Below are 26,681 nucleotides of genomic sequence, written 5' to 3' on the forward strand. Positions count from 1 at the left end.
GGCACCGGGAACAACCGATTTATCTCGCGGGTTCGGTCTCGCATTTGCCATGTTTTCGCTGTCGATACTTGCAAGTCCAATTCAGTATCTAAGAGCGAGAGATGGATTTCGCTGAGACTCTTCAGCAAACTTTCGACTGTTTCTCTAAAAACCACGAGGAGGAAGAGGTAAAAAGCATGAAGCGAGAGAGAATCGACTCCGAGGACCCTCTTTACGCTGAGGGTCTTGGGGAGTTCGAGCAGCACAATGGCGTGGACCGGTACCATGGAGATGATTGGAAGTACTCCCGGAGCTTCCTGCCTCTTTTCTGGAGTAAGGGTCCGATCTCTTTGCTCCTCCAGTTCAGCAAATATACTGAGAGGAAAGAGAGTGCTACATAAAAAATTGTCCCGCGACGATCACAAACTCGGAGAAACTTGGCGAGCTGTTCTCGAAATATTGTGATTCGATACGGGCTGTTGGTCGAGCATTTCAAGTCGGACTAGTGGCACTCGGATCCCGATATCTCACGAGGGTCGTTCGATTCTTGGCGTCGCTGGTAGAGGAGGCCCAGCGAACTTCCTTGTCAAGCTCAGACTCCTTTAGGGCTGGAAGGAAAAGCTCTGAGTGAGAACACAAATGACTCGCCTTCGGAAGACTTTTCAAAGCGAATGCTCCACTCTTCGACAACTCGAGCTTCGATGATTGAAGCTCTCGAAGTTGTAGGTTGAATCGTGAAGCTTGTCTTAGAGATCGATCGAGCTGTTCAGCTCGGTCGCACACGCTGATGGTCTCAGAGCCTAGGAGCGAAGGTCTCTTCCGCTGAGGCGGAGGCTTCCGACTGGATCTTGATCAGAGTCACTCGAGTGATTGGCCGGGGCTTGGCTGTCGATGAGTTACGGGCTCAATGAGCTTGAGACGATCAACTCAGAAGGCGTCTCTGAGAGCGATACGCGTGGTTGTGTCTCCATCGATCGATCTTGGCCCCTTATGACAACATTCATCCGTTACTACCGAGAGATGATTCTGCCGCGCAACTGAATGGTGTGCTCCTCTTCCTTTTCCCGGTGGCGTTTTGGGCACGGTTCGACGAGAGAATAAGTTCGCGAGGCGCATCCCCCGTCAACATCTTCCTCAGCCATACCTGGAGCTCGAAACACGACCCAGAATTCCTGCTCCATGCATGAGACTGTAGAATTTAGTAATTCAGCTCGATCACCTTAGGACTACGGGTGCGATAAGCATTGACGTCGTCATATCGGCACGACGCACGACACATATTTATTGCATTTAATTGTCAGACTACAAGTCGGCTCCCATGTATGCCTGTGCCAGAGACTCACAATCCGTAAATCTATGCTTAAATAAACGTTTTCCAATCAACAATGAATCAACAATTAATGTTCTAGAAAATAGAACTTTTGAGTCTTGTGGAGGTGCCACCGGTATTAGCTCGGGGTACGCTAACAACCTGCATTCGAGCTCAACATGCGATTGTGAACCCCGCTTTCGACTTCCAAAAAGCTTCAGAAACTTTTTACTCCAGCTATTCGACGGAGTTCCTCATAAGAAACCCAGAACGTGAAAGACCAGGGTGCCATCCTCGCCCAGATGGGGAAGAATCCTTTGTAAAGTGCGAAAAAGCCTTCTTTTCGGAACGTCTTCACTAAACAATCTGTCGACGACTTGTACAGCGTACCGGCGCCCCTTTCGTCTGTCGGCTGGTTCATGACTCTGGTTCGTATGACGTCCGCCGGCGTGCCCAGGATCGCCGCAACAAAACCTGAGCAACAGGATGCTAATGAGTGGCTGACATAGTTGTCCTCGAGAGTGGTGTTGGCAAGAATGAAACGTTTCGCCCGATCATATGTCGTCAGGTCTCCGAGGTTGACGAGGGCGGCTCGATAGACATTCGGTGCCCAGCCCTTCCAAAGTCCGCGCACCCCGCCTTCCTTGATGATGTCTCGCAACGCTTGCGAAGTACTCGTGACTCTGGGGGGAAGGCCCTGGAGAAGTCTACGACCTTCCATCTGCATGCGGACTTTGACAAGATCTACGGGACTGGCGAGGAACTGTCCCAGACCTCCGGCGAAGACTCCCACGCAAAGACTTTTCAACACTTGATTGGATTTCTGATCGGCGAGGTAGACATCCCGAACCCCTTCGTAGATTGTCATTCGACACCCGCTGTAGATGAAGTGACGATAGATGGCTGGGGGGATTCCGCGCCATAACTGGACCACGCCCTCCTTCCGGATAATCCCTGTAAGGCGAACCGGTTCGAATGTTACATTTGAAATGAGTTGCATTTCAAGTTTATTCATCATTTTAAACACCGAAATCTACTCTAGAAGAGTGAAAAAAAACGTTTTGATTGATTTGAAATGAGTCAGATTACAAGCAAAGGATGTATCGGTCCCCGCTGTCAAGCTCGGCCCATTAGCGCTAAATGGGATTTCTGCGTACCCATGGCGATGCTGAAGAACCCCTTCGGCTTCTTCGTCCGTATGCCTCTCGCCAGATCCTCGCCCTGGACTTGGAGACGGGTCTTGACTATGTCCAGGGGGTATGTCACTGTCTCCGCTATCGATGCTGCGCATATCGATAAAAAGTACTTATACTGGAAGTCTTCGAATTTGCTATAAGAGGTCGTTTGTATGCGGGTCATAGATGAGGCCATCTTGGCCCTGATGATCCCCTACGGGCTCAATCAATCGAAGATGAAGCCGAGTTCCGCGAGCTGGAAGGAGAGCGACACGCTTACTCCCTGAAATCCGTTCCAATGGTTGTGGTCACAGTCCGGACCTGGACTCCGTCGGAAGAATTAGTACGAGATTTATTGACATGCGGATCGGTCAATCAAAGGAGAATGCGCCAGTCCAACTCTATTCATTCGCGCGGAGTTCGAGGCGATTCATCGAGAGAAAAATCGGAAAAGTTTAGGTCAACTCTCTTAATCGGAATCGACAGAGAGTAGCTATGGAGGCGGGAGATCTTTGCTGAATCCGTCTCAAGACAAGAGCGCGAATCGCTGCCCAACGGTCCGTGGCGGAATATCCTTGGTCAAGCATATCGAAGCAAGTGTCGCGAACCTCAGCCGACTTCCCCAGCCCGCATACAATCAAGCTCTTAGCAAGTAGGGGTCGAACTCGCGCATCGCAAAGGACTCTATAACGGTTCCTTCACACTCCGCGTCGGGAATTCCCCAAACTTGTTTCAAAATCCTGCGGACACACTCCGGGCTTGAAATGAAAGAGGTTTTTTCGAGCCGACAAAGATAGTAGCTGATCGCTAGGTCATCATTGGAGGTCTCGAGGAATCTCTTGGCGCACTGCCTATCAGATCATCGACTCTGATTGTCAGCTCCTTCGCATTTTGCGTAAAATATAGTTATATTTGACTTAGTCCCAACGGGTAGGGAGTGTCTACGTTCTGAACTTCGAACTTCGGACTGCTCTATCTCACGTTCGCGCTCAGCCGGCCTGAGCGAATAGCGGTTCCAGCACTGTCCAGAAGAGTCATCCTTCCCTCCAGACTATTCATCGCACATTGAGGAGCTCACCGGTTGTATGGAGAAACACATAGAAATCATTCCCTGGTTTATGTACAATGTTGATATTTAGCGCACTCTTCTTAACTATCTCGGGACGAGAGCTTGGAAAGTGTCGGGCAGAGAGCAGAGAGGTTCGGGGAGTGAGCGGCCCCAAAACAGAAGGGATAGACGCCGAGAGATCTTTCCGCGGCAAAATTCGAATAATCAGAGAAGATTCCGTGGCTCTCACACGCTCTCCGTATTCTGTTATCAATCCAGCTTTCCATCGGGTCTAATGAGGCTCCGCTGCTCAATGTTCGCATTCCACCCATGATCTGACGCGGGGCAACTTGATGTGTGTTTCAGCTTCTGAAGGATATGCACGAGAACGGACCTTCAAGGGTCGACTATGATCTCACTCTCAAGGTTTGGGGTAGAAACAGCATTATTGCAACATCGGAGAGAAAGTGTCAAAACCCAGAGTCCCGAATTCCCTGAAGTCCCTATGTGCCCCATAAGATCACGGACTCGACGTCCACCTCATCCTTCGATGAGTGGACTGTCAGACAAAAGAGGTCGTAGGGTGAAGGTCGATGGTCGCGCTTTTAAGCGCGTATTCAAAAGAGAGAACTTGGTTCTTGGGAACCTCCAGAAGTCCCCGAGATCAGCGACTGAGACGGAATCTACGGTCCGTATTTCGGCCCCTTGCTGACTTCTACTAGGCAACTGATCTCGACTCGACGATCGAACCATGGCGAGCGCCGCTGAAAAAAACGCTAGATGCGCTCAGGCCGGGAAGAAATTCAATTTCCCGTCCTCCTTATGCAATGGAGAGGATGGAATCCGATTTCGAAACGACTACCTGACTCGACATTGGAACACTCGTGACTTTCGAGGAAGAAGTCATGTAGTGAGATTCCTCTCGAGCGACCCTTACGAAATTCGTGGTAAGGGATCGACATGTGGGTTTTCGTGCTTGAGTATTATTGAGAATGATTTGATAGTTAGCCATCGCGGTCGGATTATGGCCTTCCCCGCCCTCTATTTTCGTGCTCAGAACTGTTCCACTCTGGAACGATTCTTCAATCTCCGCGAAGCCAATGTTGTGAAAGAAAAAAATTCTTCGAATTCATGGAAACATCATCCTTTTCATTTTCGAAAAAACTATTAGGAACACGCTCGCTGCGTAATCTTTCACTGGAGATCCTTGTTGACCAGGTATTCGCCGAGGCCTTGATCCATCCCATTGAGGGTGGCGAGCAGACGGTGAATGTTGTCGATGGATTCCACCTGTTCATTCAAGAAGTTCGCCTCAAGGAAGTCCTGGAGCTGTTGGGAGAGCGGAGATGAATTAGAAACAGGAATCGTCCTGAGAGCCATTGCTCACGTGCCCACCAGCACGTGCGAAACGAATTCGTCATAGGATCTATCTACCTGGGGATCAGTGCAGTCTCGTTCGGCTTTGCCGTGCACTTCATGTAGAGCGTTGTTCACCTCGATCTCGAGCTCAAGAGCGGATTCGAGGGCCGCTCTGGCTGAAGCCCAGGTGGTGTCTTTGGGCATCTTTAATTCAAAAAATCAGTCAGGGAATGAAAGGGAAATTCCAGTTGCCGTAGCGCGGTTGTACTCCGATTGAGAGATCTGGAGAATGGTGGAAGCTTACCGAGACTCTGAAGGCGGCGATTGTTCCACCGCGAGAGTTAATGTACGAGATGAGCTTTTGAGCGTGGTCGCGCTCCTCGTTTGAGTTGTCCATGAAAAACTTTGCAAATCCCTTCCGGGCTACCTTATTGTTCTCGAAGTGAGCGGCCATTTGTTGGTAAACCAGCGACGCGTGAAGTTCGCGGTCGATCTGATTTTGGAGGGCTACACGACATGTTTCATGAAGATGATATTTATTGGAGCTCTCGGACGGCACATCATTGTCTGGAAAGTAGGTATTCCTTCCTGTATTCCTGTCGGTTCGCCCGTTTTCGCCTGACGATCAACAAGCTGACGTCGTCGCGAGAGCACGGTCAAACCGAGTGATTCCGATCATCGACATATTCCTCGGTGACTCATTCGACCTCTCGAATTTCCAAAAGCGAACATCTATTCCCGGATGCACATTCCGACGTGGTTGCGGGATTGGGAATCGACATTCCAACCCAACGGAAACAGGGACCCCACAAAGGAAATCGATAAACAAAAAGTGCCGACTTGACAACTCACCCACAGATCTAGTCAAGCGTTCAAGAACATCGTCTCGGCTGGTATCATGTACTTGGGACGAACCCTCTTCGAACCAGAATGACGTCGCTGTCGGAAGGACAGTGCGCTTACAATGTACTCTCAGAGAATTTCTCGGAAAGAAATACTTGTTTTCTACCGGGTATGAATATCCCTTATGAATATCCTTGTGCTCGATGGATCCGGATCGTCCGCTTCGCCCAGGGCGAACTCATGCCTGTTCCCCGAAAAAAAACGCGTCCAGAAATGGCATTCTACGGACGAGCACAATCTCGCCGCAGTGCCTCTGTGTGTGAGCTAAGAGACTCGTCGCCGTGGAGACTCGGAATCGTTCTTGATACAAATGAAGTCCAATCTCTGCTAATAACGCAACAGGTCACCATCTCGTGTCCGGCAAAGTGTATCTGCGCTATTGAACTTCGCCCATTCACCGAGTGCTGATAATGACAGATCTCAAGCGACGGTACTCAAGCACCGCCAAGAAGCGTCACGGGGGTTGGAACGTTCCGCCAGCATTCACCGATGACCGAGAGCGGGCGTACCAAATGAGTTTTCGGATAGACGAAGGATGGGGAGGACTCTTCTTCAAGACTTTAGACTTCGGTGCCCGCAGAATTTTCCCGGAGGCTTCTCGTCGTCGAGCGGGGATCGGTCCCCGGTGGAATCCGTGGGACTTCCAGCCTTCTTCCAATGTGAGTGTCCGTCTCCCGAGGTTTGCAGCGATCCGATGCTCTCCACTAATATGATTCTACTTCTAAAGGACCTCTTCCTCTTCGATGCACCCAGCTCGCCCGCCAGACATGGCGCATTTCCTTCAGAGGAGACTGCGTTCTTGGGATGGTTGTCGCGATTGATCGTCTTAGTGCATATCGAAGCGATCCACGGCAGATCAGAGTTCATAATGCGGGACGGATGCCCTCTCCGTAGGACGAAAAGATTTTGCCTTCCGTGAGCAGGGCCTCTTTGGGGAGGGGTCGTCTCGAATTTCGCGTTTCAAAGCTAGTTTCGACGAGGCGAATTTCAGTGGGGAAAACTCACTGCGCATGCGCGAAAAACCCCCGGCTGATGCATCGTCCAAACATCCTGCCCCGGCATCCCACACTACGTTAACCTTTCGTTTTCCGCGGTAAAAGCTCATCCCCCAAATATCTTCAGGTACTTCTTAGGATGTCCCTCCACATCCGAGCGGCGTAACTCTGGGAATTTCCCGATTTCGATGGAGTAAAGGATTCCAGTCCGCTCGCCCGAAGCGTTCTCTTCAGGTCCCGGACCACATTGAATAAAGCGAAACTCACCCAAGCGAGCCGATACGACGGCGAATAGAAGGGGCACGATGTACAGAAGACGATTCATGTTTGCGCCTCTTGGATGCTGCGACACGAATGCTGGCGGGCCGATGAATGCTTTTGGGATGAGAAGCCCTTCGAGAGGATTGCTCGCTTTTGGGGAAGGGCACTCTCGCACACCGAAATGGAGGATGGAGTCAGCTGCGCTTCTTCTTGAGGACAGCGGCCCGCTCATGGAGAATGTGTCAAGAGAATAAGACTATCCCGGAACTGCTAGTGGCGCATCGAGCAGAAAAGGTTCCGGCTTTACTGTAGATTCTACAATGTAAACTCTTATTTCAGGATAATTTAGGGCCGCGATCTGGAAGGCAATGGAGGTGCCGGTCTTCGCTGAACTCAAGATGATCCTCAATCAAATTGATTTCCGGGTCTTCAATCGGGAAACAAAGCGAGCTCGGAAACACTCGGGAATTCGTCGAAAAGTGGTGTCCCCGAGCTTACGGTCGGGCGAGCACGGACCCGCTCCCACTGCGTGACTGCGTGGACTTAGCTGGGCCGCAAGCGATTGATGAGACCGATTCATGCCCGTCGAGATTTCGTCCTCGTAATTAATTTGATTTAAGGGCTTGATTCCATTCCCACGCGCTACCACCAGACACCATTGGGTGACTATGATGGGCATATCTGCAATTGATTTCCACCAGTGAGTAGAATTTTTTTTCAGGCTCTTTCTGATGCTCATCCCCCACGATGGAACCTTCATAGTCCCGGAAACACTAGAAGGCTCCTTCGCCACTGGAATTCGACATATCTTGATGAAAGGCACACTACGGCTAAATTATTGAAGCGAGATTCGTCAGAGCATTCGGATATCATAGTCGCATCGTAGAAATGCACGCATCGAATAGAGATTTTTGGACCGTGACCTCGAAGACTCATCATGAGACGATCGCACCGGATTAAGGAATACAACGACCACTTAAACGGAACAAGCTGATATCGAGTCTGATATCAGATTTTATTGGAAAAATATCATGAGCTCAGTGAAAGATACGAGAAGTTGTTCCTCCGTTTGCGTGTAACAATCGAGGTTCTTTCAGGAATCTAGCTTTCGCAATTCCATTCAGTCACAGCATTCTGGGGTTTCATCCAAACTTGGACGTGGACCTTGGCGATGCAGCGACGAGATGCTGACGATGCCTTGACCTTACAGCGAGCGCGGTCGTACTCGCTCTTCAGCGTGCATCCTGAGGCTCCGACTTGGAGGTCCAAAGTGTACAGAGTTCCAGCGACCGTCTGAGATTGAAGAGAGGAAAGTGTCATCGAGGTATCTCCTCATTTTATCCTTGCGTAATCCTCTAAATTTACCCCTTTTCGGCTGGACAGGATGATTCCCATCCGCCGAATTCGAAGCACCAGTAATATGCTCTAAAGCATAATAAACGTCTGATGCGGGCTCCGCGTATCATGCCTGGAGCCCGTACCTGCGATGGAGCTTCGCGCTGCCTGCAATTCAGGAGCCTTCTACAACGCTGAATGAGACTGGTCCCGGCAAAGAAATTCGGGTAGGTCCTATCGACTAAGATCGAGAGTACTCCAAATGATGAGCACTTCGATGACACAGTCTTGATAAAATGCTTCCGTCGGTGCTAAGCACTCGCAGCTCGAAAACCCAATCCGTCGTGCACCTTCCAACCTCTAAGCGTGATTTCTCGCTCGAGAGGATTATCGAAAATTCGGGGCATCACTCGGTCTGGGGCGCATCCCCGAACTCCATTCCCTATTCGAGGACAGAATTCATCCATAGGGCCGGAGCAAGATGAATATTTGAGAACCTCCCGAGCGTAGTCGTTGATTTGAATTGAGAAGCAATACTCCGGGCCCTCGAAGAGTGATCGTAACGTTTCTTTAGATAGCCTCGTTCGCGTCAGGCGAAAGGCAGCAGCTAATCGAACGATCGATAGTAACATTCTATATCATTCTTCAAGAGCTTTGCATTCTTCGTGACGGAAACCCTTACGGAGTCTCTGGACGATTCCATGAGGCTCTTGGACGGGCTTCAAAGAAGAAATTCCAGAACGGTTTATCGTAGTCTCGACCCCCCAGCGAATCGAGCATATTCCATTTTACCAGTGATGTCTTGCTTCCCATCGGCTACGTGTGATATTATCGTCAAAAGTCTACACCTACCTGTTTCTCAGCTTTGTTGATCTTCTCAAGTGCGTCGTAGAAACCGTCTTCTGAAGTTTCTCCGGGATGCGAAGAGACTGCAAAATGGGCTACTTCTGCGATGATAGCATCTTCGATCGCGGTCTCCCGCGCACCTCCCAACAATTGACAGTTAGAAACCGTCAACGAGACGGCGAAAAGCAGCAGGGTCTTCATGGTGTCAGGGCTGGATCGTATCTGAAGTCATCTCCTCGGACGCACAGCTGACTGGCTCCAAAATGGCGGCCGACCCCCTCCACTTGAAGCTTGAAGTGTCAGATTTAGACCCACGAATATCCGCTTCCTCCGATTTTGCGGTTCTCCCCTCGCGAGACTGTATCCCGCGAGGGATCGGATGAATACGATGAGATCTCTATGCAAGAGGTACGAGACCTAGAAGAGGCGATATGTAAGGAAAAGGTTGTAGCGCGGGGAATGATGTAGATGATCTTGCTGGGGACTTCGAATGCGACGGGGCGGTGAGTCCCATATTTGTTCCTACAATCACCAGTGTTCGGTCTGTCTGATCTACCCAAAGCGTGGAGGATCGAGGTCCCGGAGGGCCCGAGAATCGTGATCTGCGACCCAGATCTCGGGAGATTCATTCTGGGAGGTTCATCCATCGGCTTGAGGGGTTCCGTTGAATTAGTTCCCGATCCATCCTCGATCCTCCAGGTCGATCATGACGACGGCTTGAAGAGCATCCGCAATCGATCAACCATCCGCATGGACGAATGCGAGGAAGAATCGGAGAGCTTCTTCCGTACCCCCTTACGGAATTCTGTCTACAAAGCGGCTCCATGTAGCCCGTTTCTCGAGCTCTTCCTCTTTGCAATATAAAATACAAACTCGATACCTGGGCAAACGAGAAGTAAGACATCGTGTCGGCCACGGCCGACAAATGGGGTTGGTCGGGCGTCAGTTCGGCTAAAGCTCGAATGCCAGTTTCCGTGGAGCAGCAGATTGTATAGCATACGCCGACTGTACCTCCTCGATTGGTTCTCATGAAAATCCTGCCCAATCTACCCCGGTACGTCGTCCATCCGCTGCCCCAGATCGAAGGAAGGGACTCATTCATAGGGAATCCGAGAAATCCACCGGCATTCCTCATTCCGTGTCTTGTTGGAGGACTTCAGGCAGGGCTCCGAGTTCGACGGAGGTTTCGAATCGTCTAAGACGGAAAGGCCGCGGAGGAGCTGAGATATCCGGGGAGGCATCTTTGGTGGGAGCCAATACTTGAATCCCCGATCATTCCGGACAGAATATCGAAGATGATCGCGGAAACTGTAGGTCACGTCGGGCTCTTGCCCCTATTTTCGACGCTTCTTTCGGAGAGAGTAGAGGAAGATTCAGTGGACTTGCGCTCGGAACTCTTTCCTCCGCTCATTGTAAATTTTTGTACGCCATTGAAATCCCTCGACCAGTTTTGATCCCAGCTGCATCCGAAAACGCGAATGTCGTCCTCTGGACACTGGACACACACGCTGGTGGTCATTCAGAGCAACGATCAGCGATCGACCGAGACTCGTGAGAGCGAATCGCGCAGTTTTCGAATTTCGCGCCACAGCGTTCCGATGAAAATTAATGATGGCGGCCGCCGTAACCAAACAGAGCCAGCGCCGAGCCGCCGAGAGCTTCGGTGTTCAGTTTTGAAGGAACTATTCATTGTTGATGCTCCCCATCTCAAAGTCCATTCCATCTCCGGGGGAATTCAACGCACAAATCCTGCCGCCAACTTCAAAGTGATACGTGTCTCTGGAGCTTATTCCTATCGAGTCGAGAGGTGAGACTTCTGCGGTGGCTTTCTCCAGAGGAGCATACAGCGTCTAGAGAAGAGCTTCATCGGCGTTCAGACGTTCGCGTTGATCGCTGGTGAGGATCGGCTGCTCGCGCACGAACGTTCCCCTCATATGCACGAGCCCCTACATACGCCGGTCCATGCACATTATTTCTTATGTGCCACTTGAATAATTATATTTCTTCTGCCGGGTGCATCATCGGATGTGTCGAGTCCATTCTGTACGCTCAAGTCTTTCTCAAGGAGAGGATGAATTCATAAGAATACTTTATTTTCCGGGAAGGGCCCATTAGCCAAGAGAACGCATAGTCCCTGGGGTCTGAATCCGAGTATCGGCTCCTCAAAAAGCTGTCTATTTTCCTTCTCTGGAACCCCTGATGTTCAGAATAAACTTCATGATCGACAATTTTACGACTATGAAAGCCTGAATTATCGAAGTCACTCATGAGAGTGATATAGGAGCCCGGAGATAGACAGTTTGGGGTTAAAGCTTGGTCGCTCCTTCCAGATGAGCAGCGACAGTGGATCGGGTTCTGAAGATGACGGGCCGGAACCGGGTCTCGCGCTGGAGAGGGCCCCCAGGAGTAATGCGGGCAGCAAAATGGCCAAACTCTTGAGTGCTGAAGAGGAAGACGACTTCTACAAAACTACCTACGGAGGTTTCCTTGTGAGTTTCATCGTCAAATTGACTCTTCCTCCGAATAACATGAGGGGTTTTCTTCAGGGTTCCCTTCCTTCTACTTTCTGCCCCCATCTGGATTATTCGGTGGACTTTCCATAATTTAGGACATTTCTAGAAGAAAGATATCCGACTTTCAGGAAGAGGAAGACGACAAAGATTTCGGGTCGGACGATGCTACTTCAGGCTCCGAAGATGAAGTGGACTCAGATTTCGACATTGACGAGAATGATGAGGTCGTCAGCGATCAGGAAGATGAAGGAAGACCGAGGAAGCGGAGAGCCGTGTCCACGAAAGCCTACAAAGAGCCTAAAGGTGAGTTATGCTCCCAAAGAAGCACCTCTTCCAGCTCTCTCCTGCGCGTGAACAGGATAACTGAGCTGTAAGTGAACGTAGCGTCAAGTTCCGTCCCTGTGCTTCCAGCGAGCCGACCCTCGACGAGCGAGCCACGAGCAAAGAGACCACGTCGCAGCATCGACGATGAGCTCATGGATACTTCCACCCTCGAGTCCTTGGAGGAAAGGAAATCCAAACGAAAATCGACGCAAGCCAAAAGCCAAGCTGTCGAGGCCCGACGGAGACAAGAGGCCGAGTCCGCGAAGAATAGGCGTCGGATCAAGAGAGAAGAAGAAAGAGAAATTACGCAGGAAGAGCTGCTCGAGGAAGCGAAACAGACTGAAATTGAGAATATCAAGTCATTGGAAAGGTTTGTTTTCTTCCCGCATGTCTATTTGTCTAAGCTCTCGAGTTCGCGCGTCGTGTGAATCATCTCTCTTGGGTCATATGGTGATGACTCCCTCTGAACTCGATGAATAATCCGCATTCCTCCGCAGGTACCAGCAGCTGGAGATGGAGAAGAAGAAAACGATGCGCGCTAAACAAGTCATGAGAGGTCCAATGATACGCTTCCAATCGATAGCGATGCCGCGCATCGAAGAAGTGAGCCCGCCGGAGGGCGAGGAGGTCTTATCTCTGGACGGAAAACAAGATGGGAAGATGAACGTTTTGGAGACCGGCCGCTGCATGCGGAACTTCATCACCTTCCCAGATGAAACGATCCTCAAAAAGATCTTCCCTCAACACAAACCTCGCCCGGCGACGAAGAACTTCTGTCCGATCTCACGTCAACCCGCCAGATACTTCGATCCCGTGACTCACATCGCTTACGCTAACCTCCAAGGATATCGCGTGCTTCGTGAAGCCTATTACAACCAACTCGACAGTAAAGGTGACACGAGACAACCGGAAGTCGCCGCGTGGATCGAATGGAGACGCAAAACGAAGGCAGCAAGCCAGCAGCAGGCGGCTGCTCTACGACAAAAACAGGCAGCTGCGGCCCAGGCCGCGGCCTTGGCACAACAGCAGGTGGCGAAGCAGACCGCTCAACAGCTGCAGAAAGGGGGTTTCGCGACGGTGAAAACCGTCGCGCAGACATCTGTTAGAACGACCGCCGCGACAACTGTAAGAACGGCGTCAGGACTGAAGCCAGCTGCTGCTGCGATAGCGACCATGAAGCCTGTGGCGACGATGAAACCGACTGCGGCGGCGGTGCGCCAAGCAGCTATAACTGTCAAGCCAGCTCTCGCAGGTGGCATGAAGCCAATAGCAGCTGCACCGATTCGCCCGGCGATTACAGCGATCAGGCCTATGGTCGCCACCATGAAGCCATCCGTGGCCGCCGGGCCCACTGTAGTCCAACAAATCCAACACATCCAGAAACCTATTGCAACCGTTCAGCCGGTGCAACAAATCGTCCATCACCAAACCCAACATCAACAAGCACAACAACAACAACAACAACAGCAGCAGCAGCAACAACAGCTCCACCATCAACAACAGCAACAGCAGTCTATGGGAAGTCAACAATGAGCAAATCATCTCGTGGATTCCTTATTCCTTTCGGATTCGTGGTGGGACATAAGGAGTTCTGTTAATCTTCGTATTCATCAATCACACCTTGTAAATATTCTATACAATATTCTACGTTAAAAGAAATGATCGAGTTTTTGAGCAAAAAAAACTATCGAGGATCGAATCGCTTCGCGTCCTGCTTCCGTTCCGTTCTAATTCAGAGAGCACCTGATTATTTTCCTCTGACCCCATTGTTCCTTCGTGAGTGAATCATCAGACTCTCCTGCATTGGTCTTCGCTCCCTCGGCGACCTCGATCGGATACAGATCGGGCGCCCTCCTTGATTACGGCCAGGTTGAAGAGGGGTCGTGAATTCTCCGAGCTCATCGTCAGCTGAGGGATAGATGCAGGCCAGGGTTCACAACTCACAAGGAAGTCTCGGGAAATTCGCAGACAGAGCCGCAGACTTCCAGCGGATGTCCCATGATTTCCACGGTGCGGTCAATTTAATGGAGCGCTCGAATGAATACAATATATTCAAGATCATTCGGTCGAACAAGGGTATTATTACAATAGAGTCTGGCTGCTCTCCGGCGGTTCGGTGTCCGATGGCCCGGACACGGAGCTGGACCCTGTGGACTACCGGGCGGATCTCTCGTCTGGAATCGCGAGGTCGCGAGGGTTCAATAATGTATAACGAACATGCGATGGGCTTGTGGATCGATAGGTGCGGTTTTGGTTCTCCTGCGAGACGTCTTTCGGAGCGTCTTCCACGTTGTCTTCGTCTGGGAGTCCAGTCACGATCGAGTTGGCTTTTATCCACCTGGAACGGGCGCGAAAATAATAAGACCAGAGGGAGCAGCGAGCTGTGCCTAAGGTAGGGGAGCGGCTTACATTTGCGAAGCAGGAACCTAAGCGGAAAACGAGCAGCATCTGCCCAGGCAGGTTGGCTTGGCGTAGCTGGCAGCGAGAAATACCGCGAGCGGCACTAGACAGTGGACCACTGTCTCGACAACGTGGACGCGTACCTGTGGATGAGCAGAAATGCTACGACGAGGACGATGATGAACGCTCCTAATGCGGCGAAAACGATGGCCATCTGTGGAAGATCTGTAATTCCGACGAAATTAATTCTGCCCATTTCCGCGTCGAGCCGGAGAATAAACAAATTAGATGCGGAGGGTTAAGGCAGTAGTCGCTGTGGAAGCGCGGTACTAACTTCCCCGGTCCTTACCGGGATCGCCCCAAGGTTGGTCGTCGGGAGCGTGACCCTCGATCCAATTCACCTGCCGCACTTGCACCAATCTGTCACCCGTGTCGCCACCCAATACGAAAACTACTTTTGGAACGGTCGCTTCGTAGGCGACAACCTGGAGCTCTAACTGGGGTCGCCCATGCGACAGAGGAACCTAGAACGCCAGAAAATCGAGTTCGAGCCTTGATTTTTCGATCGTAGGATCGATGAGATAGATGGAAACAAGAGAATCTAGATGTACTGTGTACCAGTGGCGTAGCCAGGAGAGGGGGGGGGGCGATGGGCCGATCGCCTCCCGACCGGACGTCATATTCCCTCCATACCCCCTACGTTGAAGGAGCGGCCGATCATCCGATCGCCCCCCTCACCCTCCCGAAAAAAAATCCAGGCTACGCCGCTGTACTGTGGCCATTTACATGCATGTACCTCTTCTGTGGTGCCCGAATTGAAGGAAGACTTCTTCAGCAGCCGCTCTAGCATGTCTCTCGGCGTGTTGGGATCGTCGCGGTGCTCGACTAGCACGGAAGCATACAGGAACACGGCATCGTAGACCTACGGCCGAAATCGAATTTGAATCATGAATTCGCTTCGACAATGCCTTCGGAGCACAGGGTCTTCAAGGGACGAGAATCGATCCGCTGGAATCGATCCCACAAGGTTTCGCTAAGGAACACCGAGTGAATGGAGCAGCCTCTCCTCTTGGAGACGATCGATATTGAATCGATATTCATCAGTGAGTAGGTTCCACTCGATGCGCTCACGAACCTCTCAAGGCGATTAATTGGACCGATCGACTCCTTCGTCGATTGGGCTCTCTCCCGTTCATCCAATCAAGACTCTCACCTGGATCAACTTGGTATAGTTCGCTTCGCTAAGGAATTCTACTCTTTTCTTGATTTGTTCTCGGATGATCTGTCCTCGTGGCATCGGTTTAATGCGAATATTCAATAAGTTTTGGGAATGCGGGAGATGCCTGAAAAGGGAGGGCATACCGTGGTCTAATTTTGCAACCCCATTTCCTTCGCGCCGGATGACTAGACTCCGAGCTCAGACAATTTCAGAATAACGTATACGTTGCGCTGAATTGGAAACACAAATAAATTCCGCGCGCTCACTCAGAAAAGTGTTTGCCGGGGAGTTGGATGTTTATGAAGTACATTCGACCGGTGTCTGAATACCCCAGATCCTCGGATGCCTTCAACAAGCGACGCAGCTCGGGCTCGGTCAAGCAAGTTATCACGACTGAAATCAAGGTTACCACGTGAATAGTCTCAGATCGAGAATCGAGGATCAAAGACCTCGTTTTGACCCGAATGAGTCAGCGTATAGTTGACTGTTTCTGCTCCTATCGATACCTCTAGGGACTCACTTTTGGCATAGTACGCCGTTTTCAACAAAATCTCCTTATAATCTGGAGGCTTGAGTCTTTCCTCGTAGATATAGTGCGATATTGAGTTATTCGACCGCATCAATAGATTGTAGACCTCGGTCACGGCCGAGGGGCACTCCGGGTCCACTGGGGATGGAAAATGATTCCTTGTGAATAACAGGCCGAGGCTTTCCCGACGTTGTTGAACACGATGATGCGTACGGATTTCTGCGCTCTATTCTCGCGTTTTTCACTAGCACACGGTCCATCGATCCGATGTCCGCACCTTCAACCACATCAAATTGATTTGTTCTTCGTAACGACGGGACTCATTCTCTCACGATGGACCTCAAACACGATATTTGGTCCAAGTGCTTAGACGTTCTCGCCAGGGCCGGGAACCCCAGGCGTGGGCTCATCCTAGTCAGAGCCTGCATACGAGGAGCCGCATCCAGTCGCGTCCACATAAAGTTTGGATATGAGGGTAGTTTCCTCGAATGTTGTCGCTAACGGGCTTCGACCGTCAGCTCGACTGAAGCTTCGACCGGTCGTTGTCGATCGGCGAGATCATACGATGCCCGACTAGATAATGTGAAGCGAAGAGGAAAAACTCATGTCTGCTGGCTTTCTCCGATGGGAGTCTCGCGCAGAGCCAGTGTCGTATGAAGATCAATATTTCGACAGCGTCGTTCTGTTTGATGTTCTATCCTTTTACCTTGGCCCACTAGAGGCGGCTACGAATCGGTGGAGCTCGTCATCGGACATCCGAACGTAGTCGAGGATTTGGACGAGCAAGCTCTGCGAGAATCTTGCGAGCACGATATACGATGCTCGTAGGGAATCGATTCCGAATTCTAGGGGCTTGAATCGAGCTCGTCGGATTCCGTGTTTCGACGCGGCGTTTGAGCTGCCGGAGTCATCCCTATCGAGGCTCATATGCATTTCGATATTCCGTATATGGGAGTGGGGGGGCGATCGGGGATCCAGGCAGCAACACGATATGGGTAGTCCAGAGCATCCGCGGAGGGACAGTCAGGTGATGCTCCGAGGAGATGAGCTCGAGTTCGCAGGCAGCGGACCGTGTTGATGGATAAGCCGCGCATAATTCATCTTGAGGTGCTTAATTCATGAAGTTGCTCCGACGGACTAGCAAGGTAACTCCATGAATTATACACCGTGGCTCGTGTTCTGTGTACCTCATTCTGAAGACACGGGCCTACAAAGAATAACTGGGCGGCACTGCCCATAAATGAAGCGACGTATATGCGTATACTTCAGAATCCACGGAATTATACGCATGGCGTCGACTGCAACGGGCGCCGCAGCATGAAGTCCAATGTCATCCCCCCGAAACTCGAGGGAAGTTTCTGCAGTGAACTCGAATACCGTTCCCCATGAATATCTCCTCGAGGAGTTCCTCGCGGAGAAAAAAACGACCGATGCCCTCCGGAGAAGCTTCAGGATCAGGGAGAGAACAAGGTGAAGCAAGCCGCAATGTCTCGTATCGGATATTCCGAAATAGTCGGCGGGAAACCGAGTTAGGCATCTAATCTAAACGGCAAGCTCCTAAATTTGAGAAAATCGATAAGCCAGTTGGATCGGCTTGATGCGTTTTGCAGTTTAAATTGAAGGGATAGGCAAGAGGGACACGTGGTCCGACCCCGGCGGCGTAAGTCCTTGACACATCCCACAATGAGCTGTCGATTCGCTGGAAATCTCGACGACACGCGACGGCATAATTATTCATCTCAAACGCTCATCACTCACGCGGGCTAGTTAGGAAGGCGGCTCTATTCCATCTGAAGTGGTCGAATAGTTTCTGCAGCAATAGTCCATAGGTTTTGTACTCGATGCTCAGCAAGATCAGGGATCGCTTTCGCTCCGTTCTTTTCAGCGGAATCGGCGACACAACGGGAACTTGCCATTCGGAGGCGAAGTCGGCCACTTTGCAAGCGACCTCTCGACACTTCGGTTCTACTACGAGCACGTCTATCGTGTCCCTCCGAAGAATCAGAGGTGCCACTGCTTTTGTGTAATCGCATTTTGAATCCACAATGTTAATCTGAACGTCGGAAGCGTTCAGCTGAAAGCGAGCCAAAGCCATCTGGGCTGCTGTCGCATACTGTTCCTGAAGTTCGCTGGCCACCACGGTTATCACGATCGGTCGTCGTGCATTCGAGCTCGATGTGAGAGAGCACACCACTAAAACCACCTTCAACCACCTCATAGTCGAAATTATCGCACTTCATCCACCCGGCTGTGCGGTTGGGTACACAGGTCTCTCAGGAGTCGTCTGTCCCAAACTGAGTTGAGGTCGCTGGCCATGCGGTCGATTCGAAGCGAGAGGTCTCTTCACGTTAGTTCCGCACGGACATGCGCTATACGAATTACGAGGAATTTTGGTGCAGAACTCCGGAGGTGTGCACTGTGAATCACGGAGGGTGTGGGTTCTCCTTCAATAAATTGACTGCCTACTCAGCAGATGGTCGTTCCGGAACAGTCAGCGTCAAGAGAGAGAGAACATTGCCCGCTTATTCTCCGTGATCTGTTTGCCCCAGGGTGAAAATTCGATCATAAATTGCTGGCCTTGGAAATACTGCGAGACATGTATGGACGAGTCCCAAGCAGTTTTGAGAAATCAGGCCAATCGAGGATAAGGACCTCCTCCGTGGACCGCACGAGCGGAACGAAGGACCCGAAGGATCACTCCATTATCCATTGGTTCTGCGGCGACGAGCTGGAGTTATGGGGGAGTGACATGGAAGTCAACCCCCGAACGCTGAAATTCACCATTGTAATTTCTATAGGAACTCGGAGGAAAGTCGCAGCAATCCAGTGAAGGAAATGCTATCTGAATGAATTCTCAGTCCCAATTTTCTCATGAAATCGAGCTGTGTTCTCAGATATGGTAAGGGGAACTAGCGAGGATAAGCCAGGGACGTGGACCCAGTCTGTTGCTCCCTCAATGGAGAGACACGACTGCTTTTTGCGGAAATTGCAGGGTCGGTCCAGGGTTTGAGAAGGGGAGAGCACCCCGGGACGCAAGATCCTGTGGCGATCTCCACGTTTGTCACTATTCTCCGATTCGTCGGAGCTCGATGGAGTCCGGAGGTTCGATAGAGCTCCCTCCCGCACACTGGAAAAGAGGATAATTTCATGTAATCTTTGCACTCGGGACGGAGTTTGGAATTACCTCTCGATTCTGCGAGTCATGCCGTGGGGAATTCAGGCTCATGAGTTCCCCAAGGGCGTCTCCGAGACACATAAGCTGACCAAGCGCTCGGATCCCGTTGACCATATCCGGTGTAAGAGTCGCGAAACAGCCGAGTGAAATGGCATGGACGCGGCCCATAGGAGCTTCGAGCCTGATTTGTTTTGCCTGATGGAGCGGCTCGCAAAGGGGTGACCCAATAATTCTCAAAAAGAGCTGCGAGTGCGAGAACGGGGAGGGGACTGAGGGGAAGGGGGGGAGGAGGGAAAGGCGAAGGAGCCATCGGAAAAAATGCATTGACGCACTACCCAGAAGGTCGGAGCATTCAGCTGGAGTGTGGGGCTCATGTAAATTATACCCACTAGAAAAAATCTAAGGCTTTTCACCCAGGGGGAGAGAGTGGATAGTGTTGGATTTGATGAGCTCGGGATCATACGCTGAAGGGATACTCGCGGATCTATCGGCTGGATGCCTTCAACATCCGAGGGCCAAGTACAGGGTTCGCACAGCTTAGTCAGTCTCTAAAGAGCCCTTCTCCCAGTGCGAACGGATGGAGCCGTCTTCAGCATCGAGCTCCATCTTGTCTCCTTATGCTGGACTCCGATTCATTGACGAACTTTGAGCCATTAACGTCACTTGATTGGACCTGAGGAAATTCAGCGATTGCGACGCTTCCCACCATTCAGAATATGCGCGACATTGACGAAGGATGATGGCTTGAGGCTAGGGGCGCACGCTCAAGGGAATACCGTGGGTGAGCGAGTCAGGAGCGTCTCGAATATCAATGTCGGTATCCACGTATTGTTGGTAAGAACAAAAATGATGATAGCGAAGTCAAGTGCCGATCACTCGTTTTCCATGGAGCCCGTGTCTGGATTTCAAAGACCAGCTCCAGGATGATTTTTATGCAAACATTGATCTCTGATCTACTGTGAAGACTTGCAAGGAGAAAGGGCTTTGCACATGGACCTCACTCAAGGAAAGGATGGTTTGTTTGCAGCAGCACACTTGACACAAGATGCTTTGCTCAGGGCGTCTGCTTCGTTCCAATAAGAGACAGGCTCGATTTAGCGATCGACTCTTGACAATAGTTTCGACGAGTTACGCGAAGGGCCCGCCAAACTCGGAAACCTGACGAAATCATTCACAAGCGCGAAAACGGCGCGTCTAGATGGTCAGATATGCAGAATTCGATGCGCCCATCAATTCCGCGTGCCGCACCTGGGCATCGTAGTGAAGACTTCTTCCAGAATGAGGGGAAATCTTCACCTGATTGACCGAAAGCTCAGAGGTGATCCTGATTAGATTGAGTAGAGTGCATGGGAAGCTCTCTCCGAGCGATAACCAGGATGAATCCGTGACATTGAACCCACCGGCTGAACAGATAATGCGCTGGAGAATTCTGTAAAGACGCTGTGGGACGTAGGAGACGGACCGATCTCTATCCGATTATCGGGAAGGGGAAGTCCCTAAGTTGGAGTAAGCTGATTCGAAAGGGATAACATCTGGGAGCCGCCTGTCTTCGTTCATGACTCGACGTCCATGAACCCCTAGCGACGTTTTCGAAGCAATTTCCGCGATGAAGTAGCTCTATCGATGAGTCTCTATTCGAGGGCGATGGCACAGAGACAAACAAGCTTGAGATGAGCCGGACAGCATAAGGGCATACCCTTCGGGTAAGAGTCGAAACGTTCCTATTGTCGATTTATCGCAGATTTGTAACAGAGGGAAAAATGACAACCTGATAGGGCCTTATGTCTTTGGATTGGGTCGTTCCCAGCATTGGTTTCATTTTCTCCGCACTAGCATTGAGATTGGGGAAGCAGTCCCCATGGCGCGAAGTCATGGAACCTTTCGCCTTGCTCGGATGCAGGTCGGCGGGAGGGTTTCTGAGCCGATGGAGGGCTTTAAGAGCTGTCAAAACCTCTTGAGTGAGATCTGAATGAAAATAAGGCGAATCGAGAAAAGCAATTTATTTGATCGATCATCGACCTGTCATGAGGATCCGAGTATGCTCGACTATAAAGCAAATATGTCCCGTGCGGAGAGGGCTGAAACTAGATTACTCGTCCCCTTGAGGGAAGAGTCCGAAAGCAAAATCAGTAATCAAGAGTGATACTCTATCGATGAACAGATAGTATGAGTCCGGTGGATACATATGTATGTCGAGACCGAGTAGGAGACGCTTGTAGCATTGTCTACTTCCGATGGGTTTCGATGTCTGTTCTTGCGATGCCGGCGGCTTACTGGCCGCCTCGCATGGTGCAACCGCACCAGAATGGGAACATTCTTGATCATAAGTCCCACGATTTCGCCACAGCGAGGCCCGGACTGGTTGGTATCGGGGAGAGTCGAGTCGTCTATTTGGATCGCTGGCAGGGCTCCACGAACTTCCTGCGGATATCATCCACAGCTGTTCCTGGCCAAACGATCATCTCCTCCGAAAGAAGTATTGATCCTTCATTCGTGGATTGCATTCCCTTCTCGCAGACCCGTCGTGAGCTTGACGTATTATCGATTACGCTTAGAGAACGAGCTCCGGCAAGCCTGACGACCATTCCTCAATGTACCCGCTCATTCCCGGAGCCAACAGAAGACCACATTTGCAAACAGATTCACAAAGTCCTCGGAGCATGGAGTCGCACCTCTTCATGCACTCCCCACAAATCAGGCCTCTCGAGATAGCTTCATTGATTAGATTGTCCCATGCTTCTTCTGTATCGGGAACTGCGGGATCCCCGTCCTTATCGGTATTGACCACTGTCGGAGACAGAGAAAATTTTCAGAGCGGGCTCGTTAGACCTGTCGAGAGTGAGTACGTTCAAGGCAGCGATATTTCCCCTTCAGCTCGTTATCTGATCCCTACGTGATCCGGCGGCGGCGCCGCCGAGGTATATCGTGTGGAAGACAGCTCGTATCCCGCTCGCCGCTGCCGGGCTCAACGTCCTCCTCGCAGCCGTGGAAGTCACCGTGGTGAGCGCGCGCCCTGCCCATATGTTTCCGATCCACGATCGAGCTCTGGTCGCCCATGAGACCGCACGAACTTCTCTAGCGCCTGTGATCATAGGGAGGAAAATGAAGATTAGAGTTCCGACCAGAATCCTGGGATTGCTTCGGGCTCCGAGGCGCGGCTCGGGAAGTTTTACTCCCCCCTCACGCAATTGGGATCATTCGGCCCCCGCAGACTCGGTATCAGTTAGAAACCAATGCCGCAGTCTATTGCCTCCGAGTGAATAAGATCGATACCCACCATATCCTGCAAGACCGAGCGCGGCGGGGGCAGCCAGAATGGCGACTTCACACAGAAAGGTGGTGACCAGCAGGCCTCCCACGAATTTGAAGCCTGGGAGGAGAACGGTACATAAGAAAGTGAACGGAAGCCTCACTGAACTTCGGAAGCAGTCCGTCAGAACTTATCGATTTGCGAGCCCATCGAATCAGGCTGGGGGTCCTCCCATAATCGAGGGACGCTTCAGCAATGGGTCAGAGATATCAAAAGAGGCAATGGCTCACCTTTGTTTATACGCTCGAAGATCCGCTGATCCTTGCAATACCTGCATTGACATTCCAAGTCGAAAATTTCTTCCGGAGACATCTTTTGCTGTGCGAGATTCTGAGGAGAGATGATCATATGATCAATGATCAGCATTACGGGAGAATCTATCCGATTCATCTCCTCACAAATAGTCGACCAACGGCGTACGCAGGAGATTTCTTGGGGGGGATAGATCGGGTCTCCGCACGGGGCAGAAATCCAATATGCTGATTCGCTCCTATACTACAGCATTACGAAGGGACCATCGGGGAGGGGGCTTCAGCCCCTTCAGCCTCCGCCCCTCCTAAGGTCGACTTGAGAGCTCCATACCGGATGCGGACCCGCCCACGGAAGTTTCGGACGACAGGGAGCCGGCGTTGCGAACTCTAGTGACCCGCGGAGTGCCATGAGAAGCGACTCTTGTCGGGTCCCATGATTAGCCCCTTAGGAAAGATCTCGGGATCTACCAATCAATTGTCTGCAACTTCCACCTGCGTCTCCAGATATCGATTTCAATTTCCATATCACACCGAAACGTCTGAAGCACACCGGACCATCGAGGTCGGTGATCTCCCACCCACGGATCTGGAGCTTTCGACAGCAGTGTGGACCGTCGCATGGATTGTATTTTCCAAATATGCCACGATCTTTGTCGCTCCACCAAGTTGTGGAGTACCCTGTCGAGCTTCACGGAATCTGTCTTATGGGAAATAATTTGCAATTCCCGGGGGGTTCAGCGATTTCCGCGAAATTCGTCATTTCTATACTCGATATTGGATCGAACCTTCTTCGAAGAGCTCGGAGGAATCTCTGCTCAGTCAGATCGTGGAGTCGAGCTCTGAAAACCGAAGGTGTCTCGAAATTCAACAGGGCCATCGCCTGAGATCAGCCACGAGCTCGGAAACACGGATCATGATGCGCCGCCAAAGTGGAACTCGCGAAGCTTATCCGTTTTCGGTAGTATAGTGTCTAGCGTCATCGATGGGAATACACCCGCGTCGTTGGGCAGCATCAAGCTGGTTTATTCGAGTTCCTTCTTTCGCGTTCAGTAACTTTTCGCGCACAGCGTCGCTGGTGGTATTCACCGTGAGTTGGGTTATGATCGCATCGTCGGCGGTGATTGGGAACATGCATTTTCCCGCAAGTTTTCTGAGGGCTCCGACGAGCTCCCGCACGCTTTCTCCCTGATTTTGTTTGCGCGCTGCGAAATCCATTCTTCTTGCCGCCAGGCCTTTTTCCACCGCAAACCTCTTGGACAGTCTGAACACCACTTTCTCGTATTCGGTTGCTCCTACTGCTGGCATACTTTCGATTTCCCGGTAGGCCGCGTGACCTGCCACACCTAAACAATGTTTCAGCGTGGCTACCTTCCTCTCGACGGTCCATGTCGACGTATTTCCGCGAGCGATCAGATAAACTTCGAAGTTTTCAATCCACTCCTCCCACGGTATCGGGGGCGACGATCCCTCATCTGACCAGAACGCTGCCGGCGCGAACACTCCACCGTTATCAGTCATTTCGCACTTTGCACCTGGATATCTGTCTGTCACGCTAAGTCTGAGTATTCCGATGACTTTTCGTCCCCACACTTGTCGCTTTTGTCGGACTGCGCCAGTATAGTGTCTAGCGTCATCGATGGGAATACACCCGCGTCGTTGGGCAGCATCAAGCTGGTTAATTCGAGTGCGCTTTTTATACTCCGTCGAGCGGGATCTTTCCCTCGATCGGATGTGCACGTCCCTACCGAGGCACCTGGTACTACCGATTGGCTGTGCCCGCCGCTACACAAGTAGGAGGGAGCTGACACCTGACACTACAGGTAGCAGCTCTCGTCGCGAATTCGGAGCAAACTCCACGATTTTCCGCGATTCCGAGGGGACTTCGGTTTTTTTTCGCGAACTTCGAGATTCCTCATCGCGATCCCGGTGATCTTCCACCGCGAAATATTCCGATACCTACTCATAAGGCTTAAAGAAGGCTCGAAGAACCTCCGAAGGCCCAGGCGTTCCATCGATACCGGAGCTGAAGCGGGAGACGAGGTGATAGGGCTCGATAGGCAAGAGTTTCCCGCGACGCAAGTCTCAAGATGCTGGAGCGCCATTAAGAAGAGTCTTGCTGTACTCGATGTCCGAGATCCGACACAACGGAGACTTTTCGTCGTCGGATTAAACTAGACCGATCGTCGAAAATCGATAGTAATTGTTCGGGGATTTTCTGAATACCTTTCGAAGAAGTCCAGAGAGTTGTTTGCACCAACGTAAGTCTTGAGAAGAAACTTTGCTCGGAACAACCCGATGAACAGTTTCGTGTCTTCCGCGCGAAATTCAAAACCCAGTCTCGCCGGTCACTCGGCGTCAAGATTCTGCGGTCTGATCTCGGAGAAAGCTGCTGCCCTTGCGGAGAAGTTCGCGATCGGGCGCACATCCAGTATGTTTTCCAGGATCGGGTGAGTTTATCTCGGAAATTCCATTCCATACCATTCAAGATCTCCACAGTTACCGCCAGGTGTCGCTCTCTCCGGCAGAGTCCTATCAGCTGAATCACCAGAAGCACAGGACCGCGAGTCGTAAATAGGAACGGGAGAACGGAGAAACGCCGTTCTCTTGAATGATAGATGGTCCATGGAACTCCATAGGGATTTCTGTCTCTTAGGAATCATGGGATTCCCGGAGAGCGAAAGTCGTGGAGAGACCACGATGCTGATGATTTTCGTCTGGCGCCGGAAGTCCATTGGGCGGCCCATCGACTCATGTTCATGAATCTTTCTCGGACCGCATGCTCAAGCTCTTATAGACAATGCTGAGTGAGTCTCTGGTGGATGGCCGATGCTCAGGCTTTCCTCATGGGTCCAAGAAACATCGGGCTGTTCAATCAGCACCGCCTGCTCATCGGGAAGAGTACGAGCTGCGCTCTGAAATCGGCTTCTCCATTACCATCAAGAGTCCCATGAGGTGAGGTGCCTACTCATCTCTTCAGTTGAGATAGTTGTGACTTGACAGCTGACAGAGAGAGGTAGGAGACATGATATATGCGTTCGTTCCTTCCACTCCAAGCGCTCGAGCCTCCTCCTACTCCTTCGGCTGGGGTATCCTGTAATCTATAGCACAGGGGACATCTGTCGGGCTTTCCGCCATTCGTTAGAAACTGTCCGGATCTCGCCTCCGTGAAGGGGAGGCCCCGATGGCTCCCTTCACACGAGTGGTCTCCGTCAGGCGGAGATCGCTGTAGGAACGGCGCGGCGGGGATATAGACCCAGCTCCAGAACCCACGAACTGCATCGTAAAACGTCCGGCTCGGTTGAAAGAGTGGCTGGTGGCCACATATGTATGCCAATGTTTCACACATTCCTCCCGAATCCCTTGCCCATGAGTCCGTCCGCGTTATCTTCCAGCGCAGCGATCTCGAGTCCATAAACGCGAACGCCACGGTGAATTCCAAGCCGTTGACTTTGTAGTTGAAAGATAATTTGTTCAAGATCTCCTTGAGCTTGTTGCAAGTTTCTTCCGCGGACGTCTCCACGAAGAACCTCGTCATGCGCTTGACCAACCGCTGTATCGGATTCTGCGTGGTCTGCGTCGTTCCACCGCTCAACCGCCCCCACGCGACAGAGCTTTGGAGATCCTGAAGTTGTGCACAGTACCCGACATCTTCCGCACCGTAGGATATTACATAAATCCCGAAATGGTTGCTAGAGTGAACGGTGTGGTGTTAGGATCTCCGACCCTTTGCAAATGCCGCCGCAAATACCA

General features: G+C 51.3%; 6 protein-coding genes across 7 annotated transcripts; 1 reads left to right on the forward strand and 5 right to left on the reverse strand.

The window, feature by feature from the left end:
- Positions 1–1,505: 1,505 nt before the first annotated feature.
- On the reverse strand, positions 1,506–3,667 carry LOC100906822 (mitochondrial uncoupling protein 4). The gene is made up of 3 exons (XM_003737349.1): positions 3,542–3,667; positions 2,446–2,719; positions 1,506–2,242 (listed from the first exon to the last, which is right to left on the reverse strand). Exons 2-3 carry the CDS (start codon positions 2,657–2,659, stop codon positions 1,506–1,508), a joined length of 951 nt encoding a protein of 316 aa, XP_003737397.1. The 5' UTR covers positions 2,660–2,719; positions 3,542–3,667.
- A 972-nt stretch (positions 3,668–4,639) lies between these two features.
- LOC100906966 (ferritin, liver middle subunit) lies at positions 4,640–7,155 on the reverse strand. Of its 2 annotated transcripts, XM_003737351.2 has the most exons (5): positions 7,036–7,135; positions 5,723–5,809; positions 5,175–5,437; positions 4,946–5,074; positions 4,640–4,840 (listed from the first exon to the last, which is right to left on the reverse strand). In XM_003737351.2, exons 1-5 carry the CDS (start codon positions 7,091–7,093, stop codon positions 4,706–4,708), a joined length of 672 nt encoding a protein of 223 aa, XP_003737399.1. In that variant the 5' UTR covers positions 7,094–7,135; the 3' UTR covers positions 4,640–4,705. The 2 variants fall into 2 exon arrangements, with proteins under 2 accessions (XP_003737399.1, XP_003737398.1); XM_003737350.2 differs by lacking the exon at positions 5,723–5,809 and having other exon boundaries at positions 7,036–7,155.
- An 850-nt stretch (positions 7,156–8,005) lies between these two features.
- Positions 8,006–9,650, reverse strand: LOC100907198 (salivary cystatin-L2). The gene is made up of 2 exons (XM_003737352.2): positions 9,217–9,650; positions 8,006–8,322 (listed from the first exon to the last, which is right to left on the reverse strand). Exons 1-2 carry the CDS (start codon positions 9,409–9,411, stop codon positions 8,131–8,133), a joined length of 387 nt encoding a protein of 128 aa, XP_003737400.1. The 5' UTR covers positions 9,412–9,650; the 3' UTR covers positions 8,006–8,130.
- Positions 9,651–11,540: 1,890 nt separating this feature from the next.
- YL-1 (Vacuolar protein sorting-associated protein YL-1) lies at positions 11,541–13,741 on the forward strand. Its single transcript, XM_029110867.1, has 4 exons — positions 11,541–11,699; positions 11,852–12,026; positions 12,135–12,417; positions 12,545–13,741. Exons 1-4 carry the CDS (start codon positions 11,541–11,543, stop codon positions 13,578–13,580), a joined length of 1,653 nt encoding a protein of 550 aa, XP_028966700.1. The 3' UTR covers positions 13,581–13,741.
- Positions 13,742–14,201: 460 nt separating this feature from the next.
- LOC108863923 (uncharacterized) lies at positions 14,202–18,413 on the reverse strand. Its single transcript, XM_029110869.1, has 8 exons — positions 17,954–18,413; positions 16,187–16,333; positions 15,933–16,059; positions 15,661–15,790; positions 15,244–15,369; positions 14,797–14,971; positions 14,591–14,672; positions 14,202–14,385 (listed from the first exon to the last, which is right to left on the reverse strand). Exons 1-8 carry the CDS (start codon positions 18,411–18,413, stop codon positions 14,202–14,204), a joined length of 1,431 nt encoding a protein of 476 aa, XP_028966702.1.
- A 3,170-nt stretch (positions 18,414–21,583) lies between these two features.
- LOC100909046 (uncharacterized) lies at positions 21,584–25,203 on the reverse strand. Its single transcript, XM_003737364.2, has 5 exons — positions 25,155–25,203; positions 22,911–23,010; positions 22,648–22,740; positions 22,264–22,452; positions 21,584–22,157 (listed from the first exon to the last, which is right to left on the reverse strand). The coding sequence occupies exons 2-5, from the start codon at positions 22,990–22,992 to the stop codon at positions 21,922–21,924; spliced, it is 600 nt and encodes a 199-aa protein (XP_003737412.1). The 5' UTR covers positions 22,993–23,010; positions 25,155–25,203; the 3' UTR covers positions 21,584–21,921.
- Positions 25,204–26,681: the final 1,478 nt, after the last annotated feature.

Source organism: Galendromus occidentalis, unplaced genomic scaffold, assembly GCF_000255335.2.
Source record: "Galendromus occidentalis unplaced genomic scaffold, Mocc_1.1 scf7180000075508, whole genome shotgun sequence".
Classification (NCBI taxonomy): domain Eukaryota; kingdom Metazoa; phylum Arthropoda; class Arachnida; order Mesostigmata; family Phytoseiidae; genus Galendromus; species Galendromus occidentalis.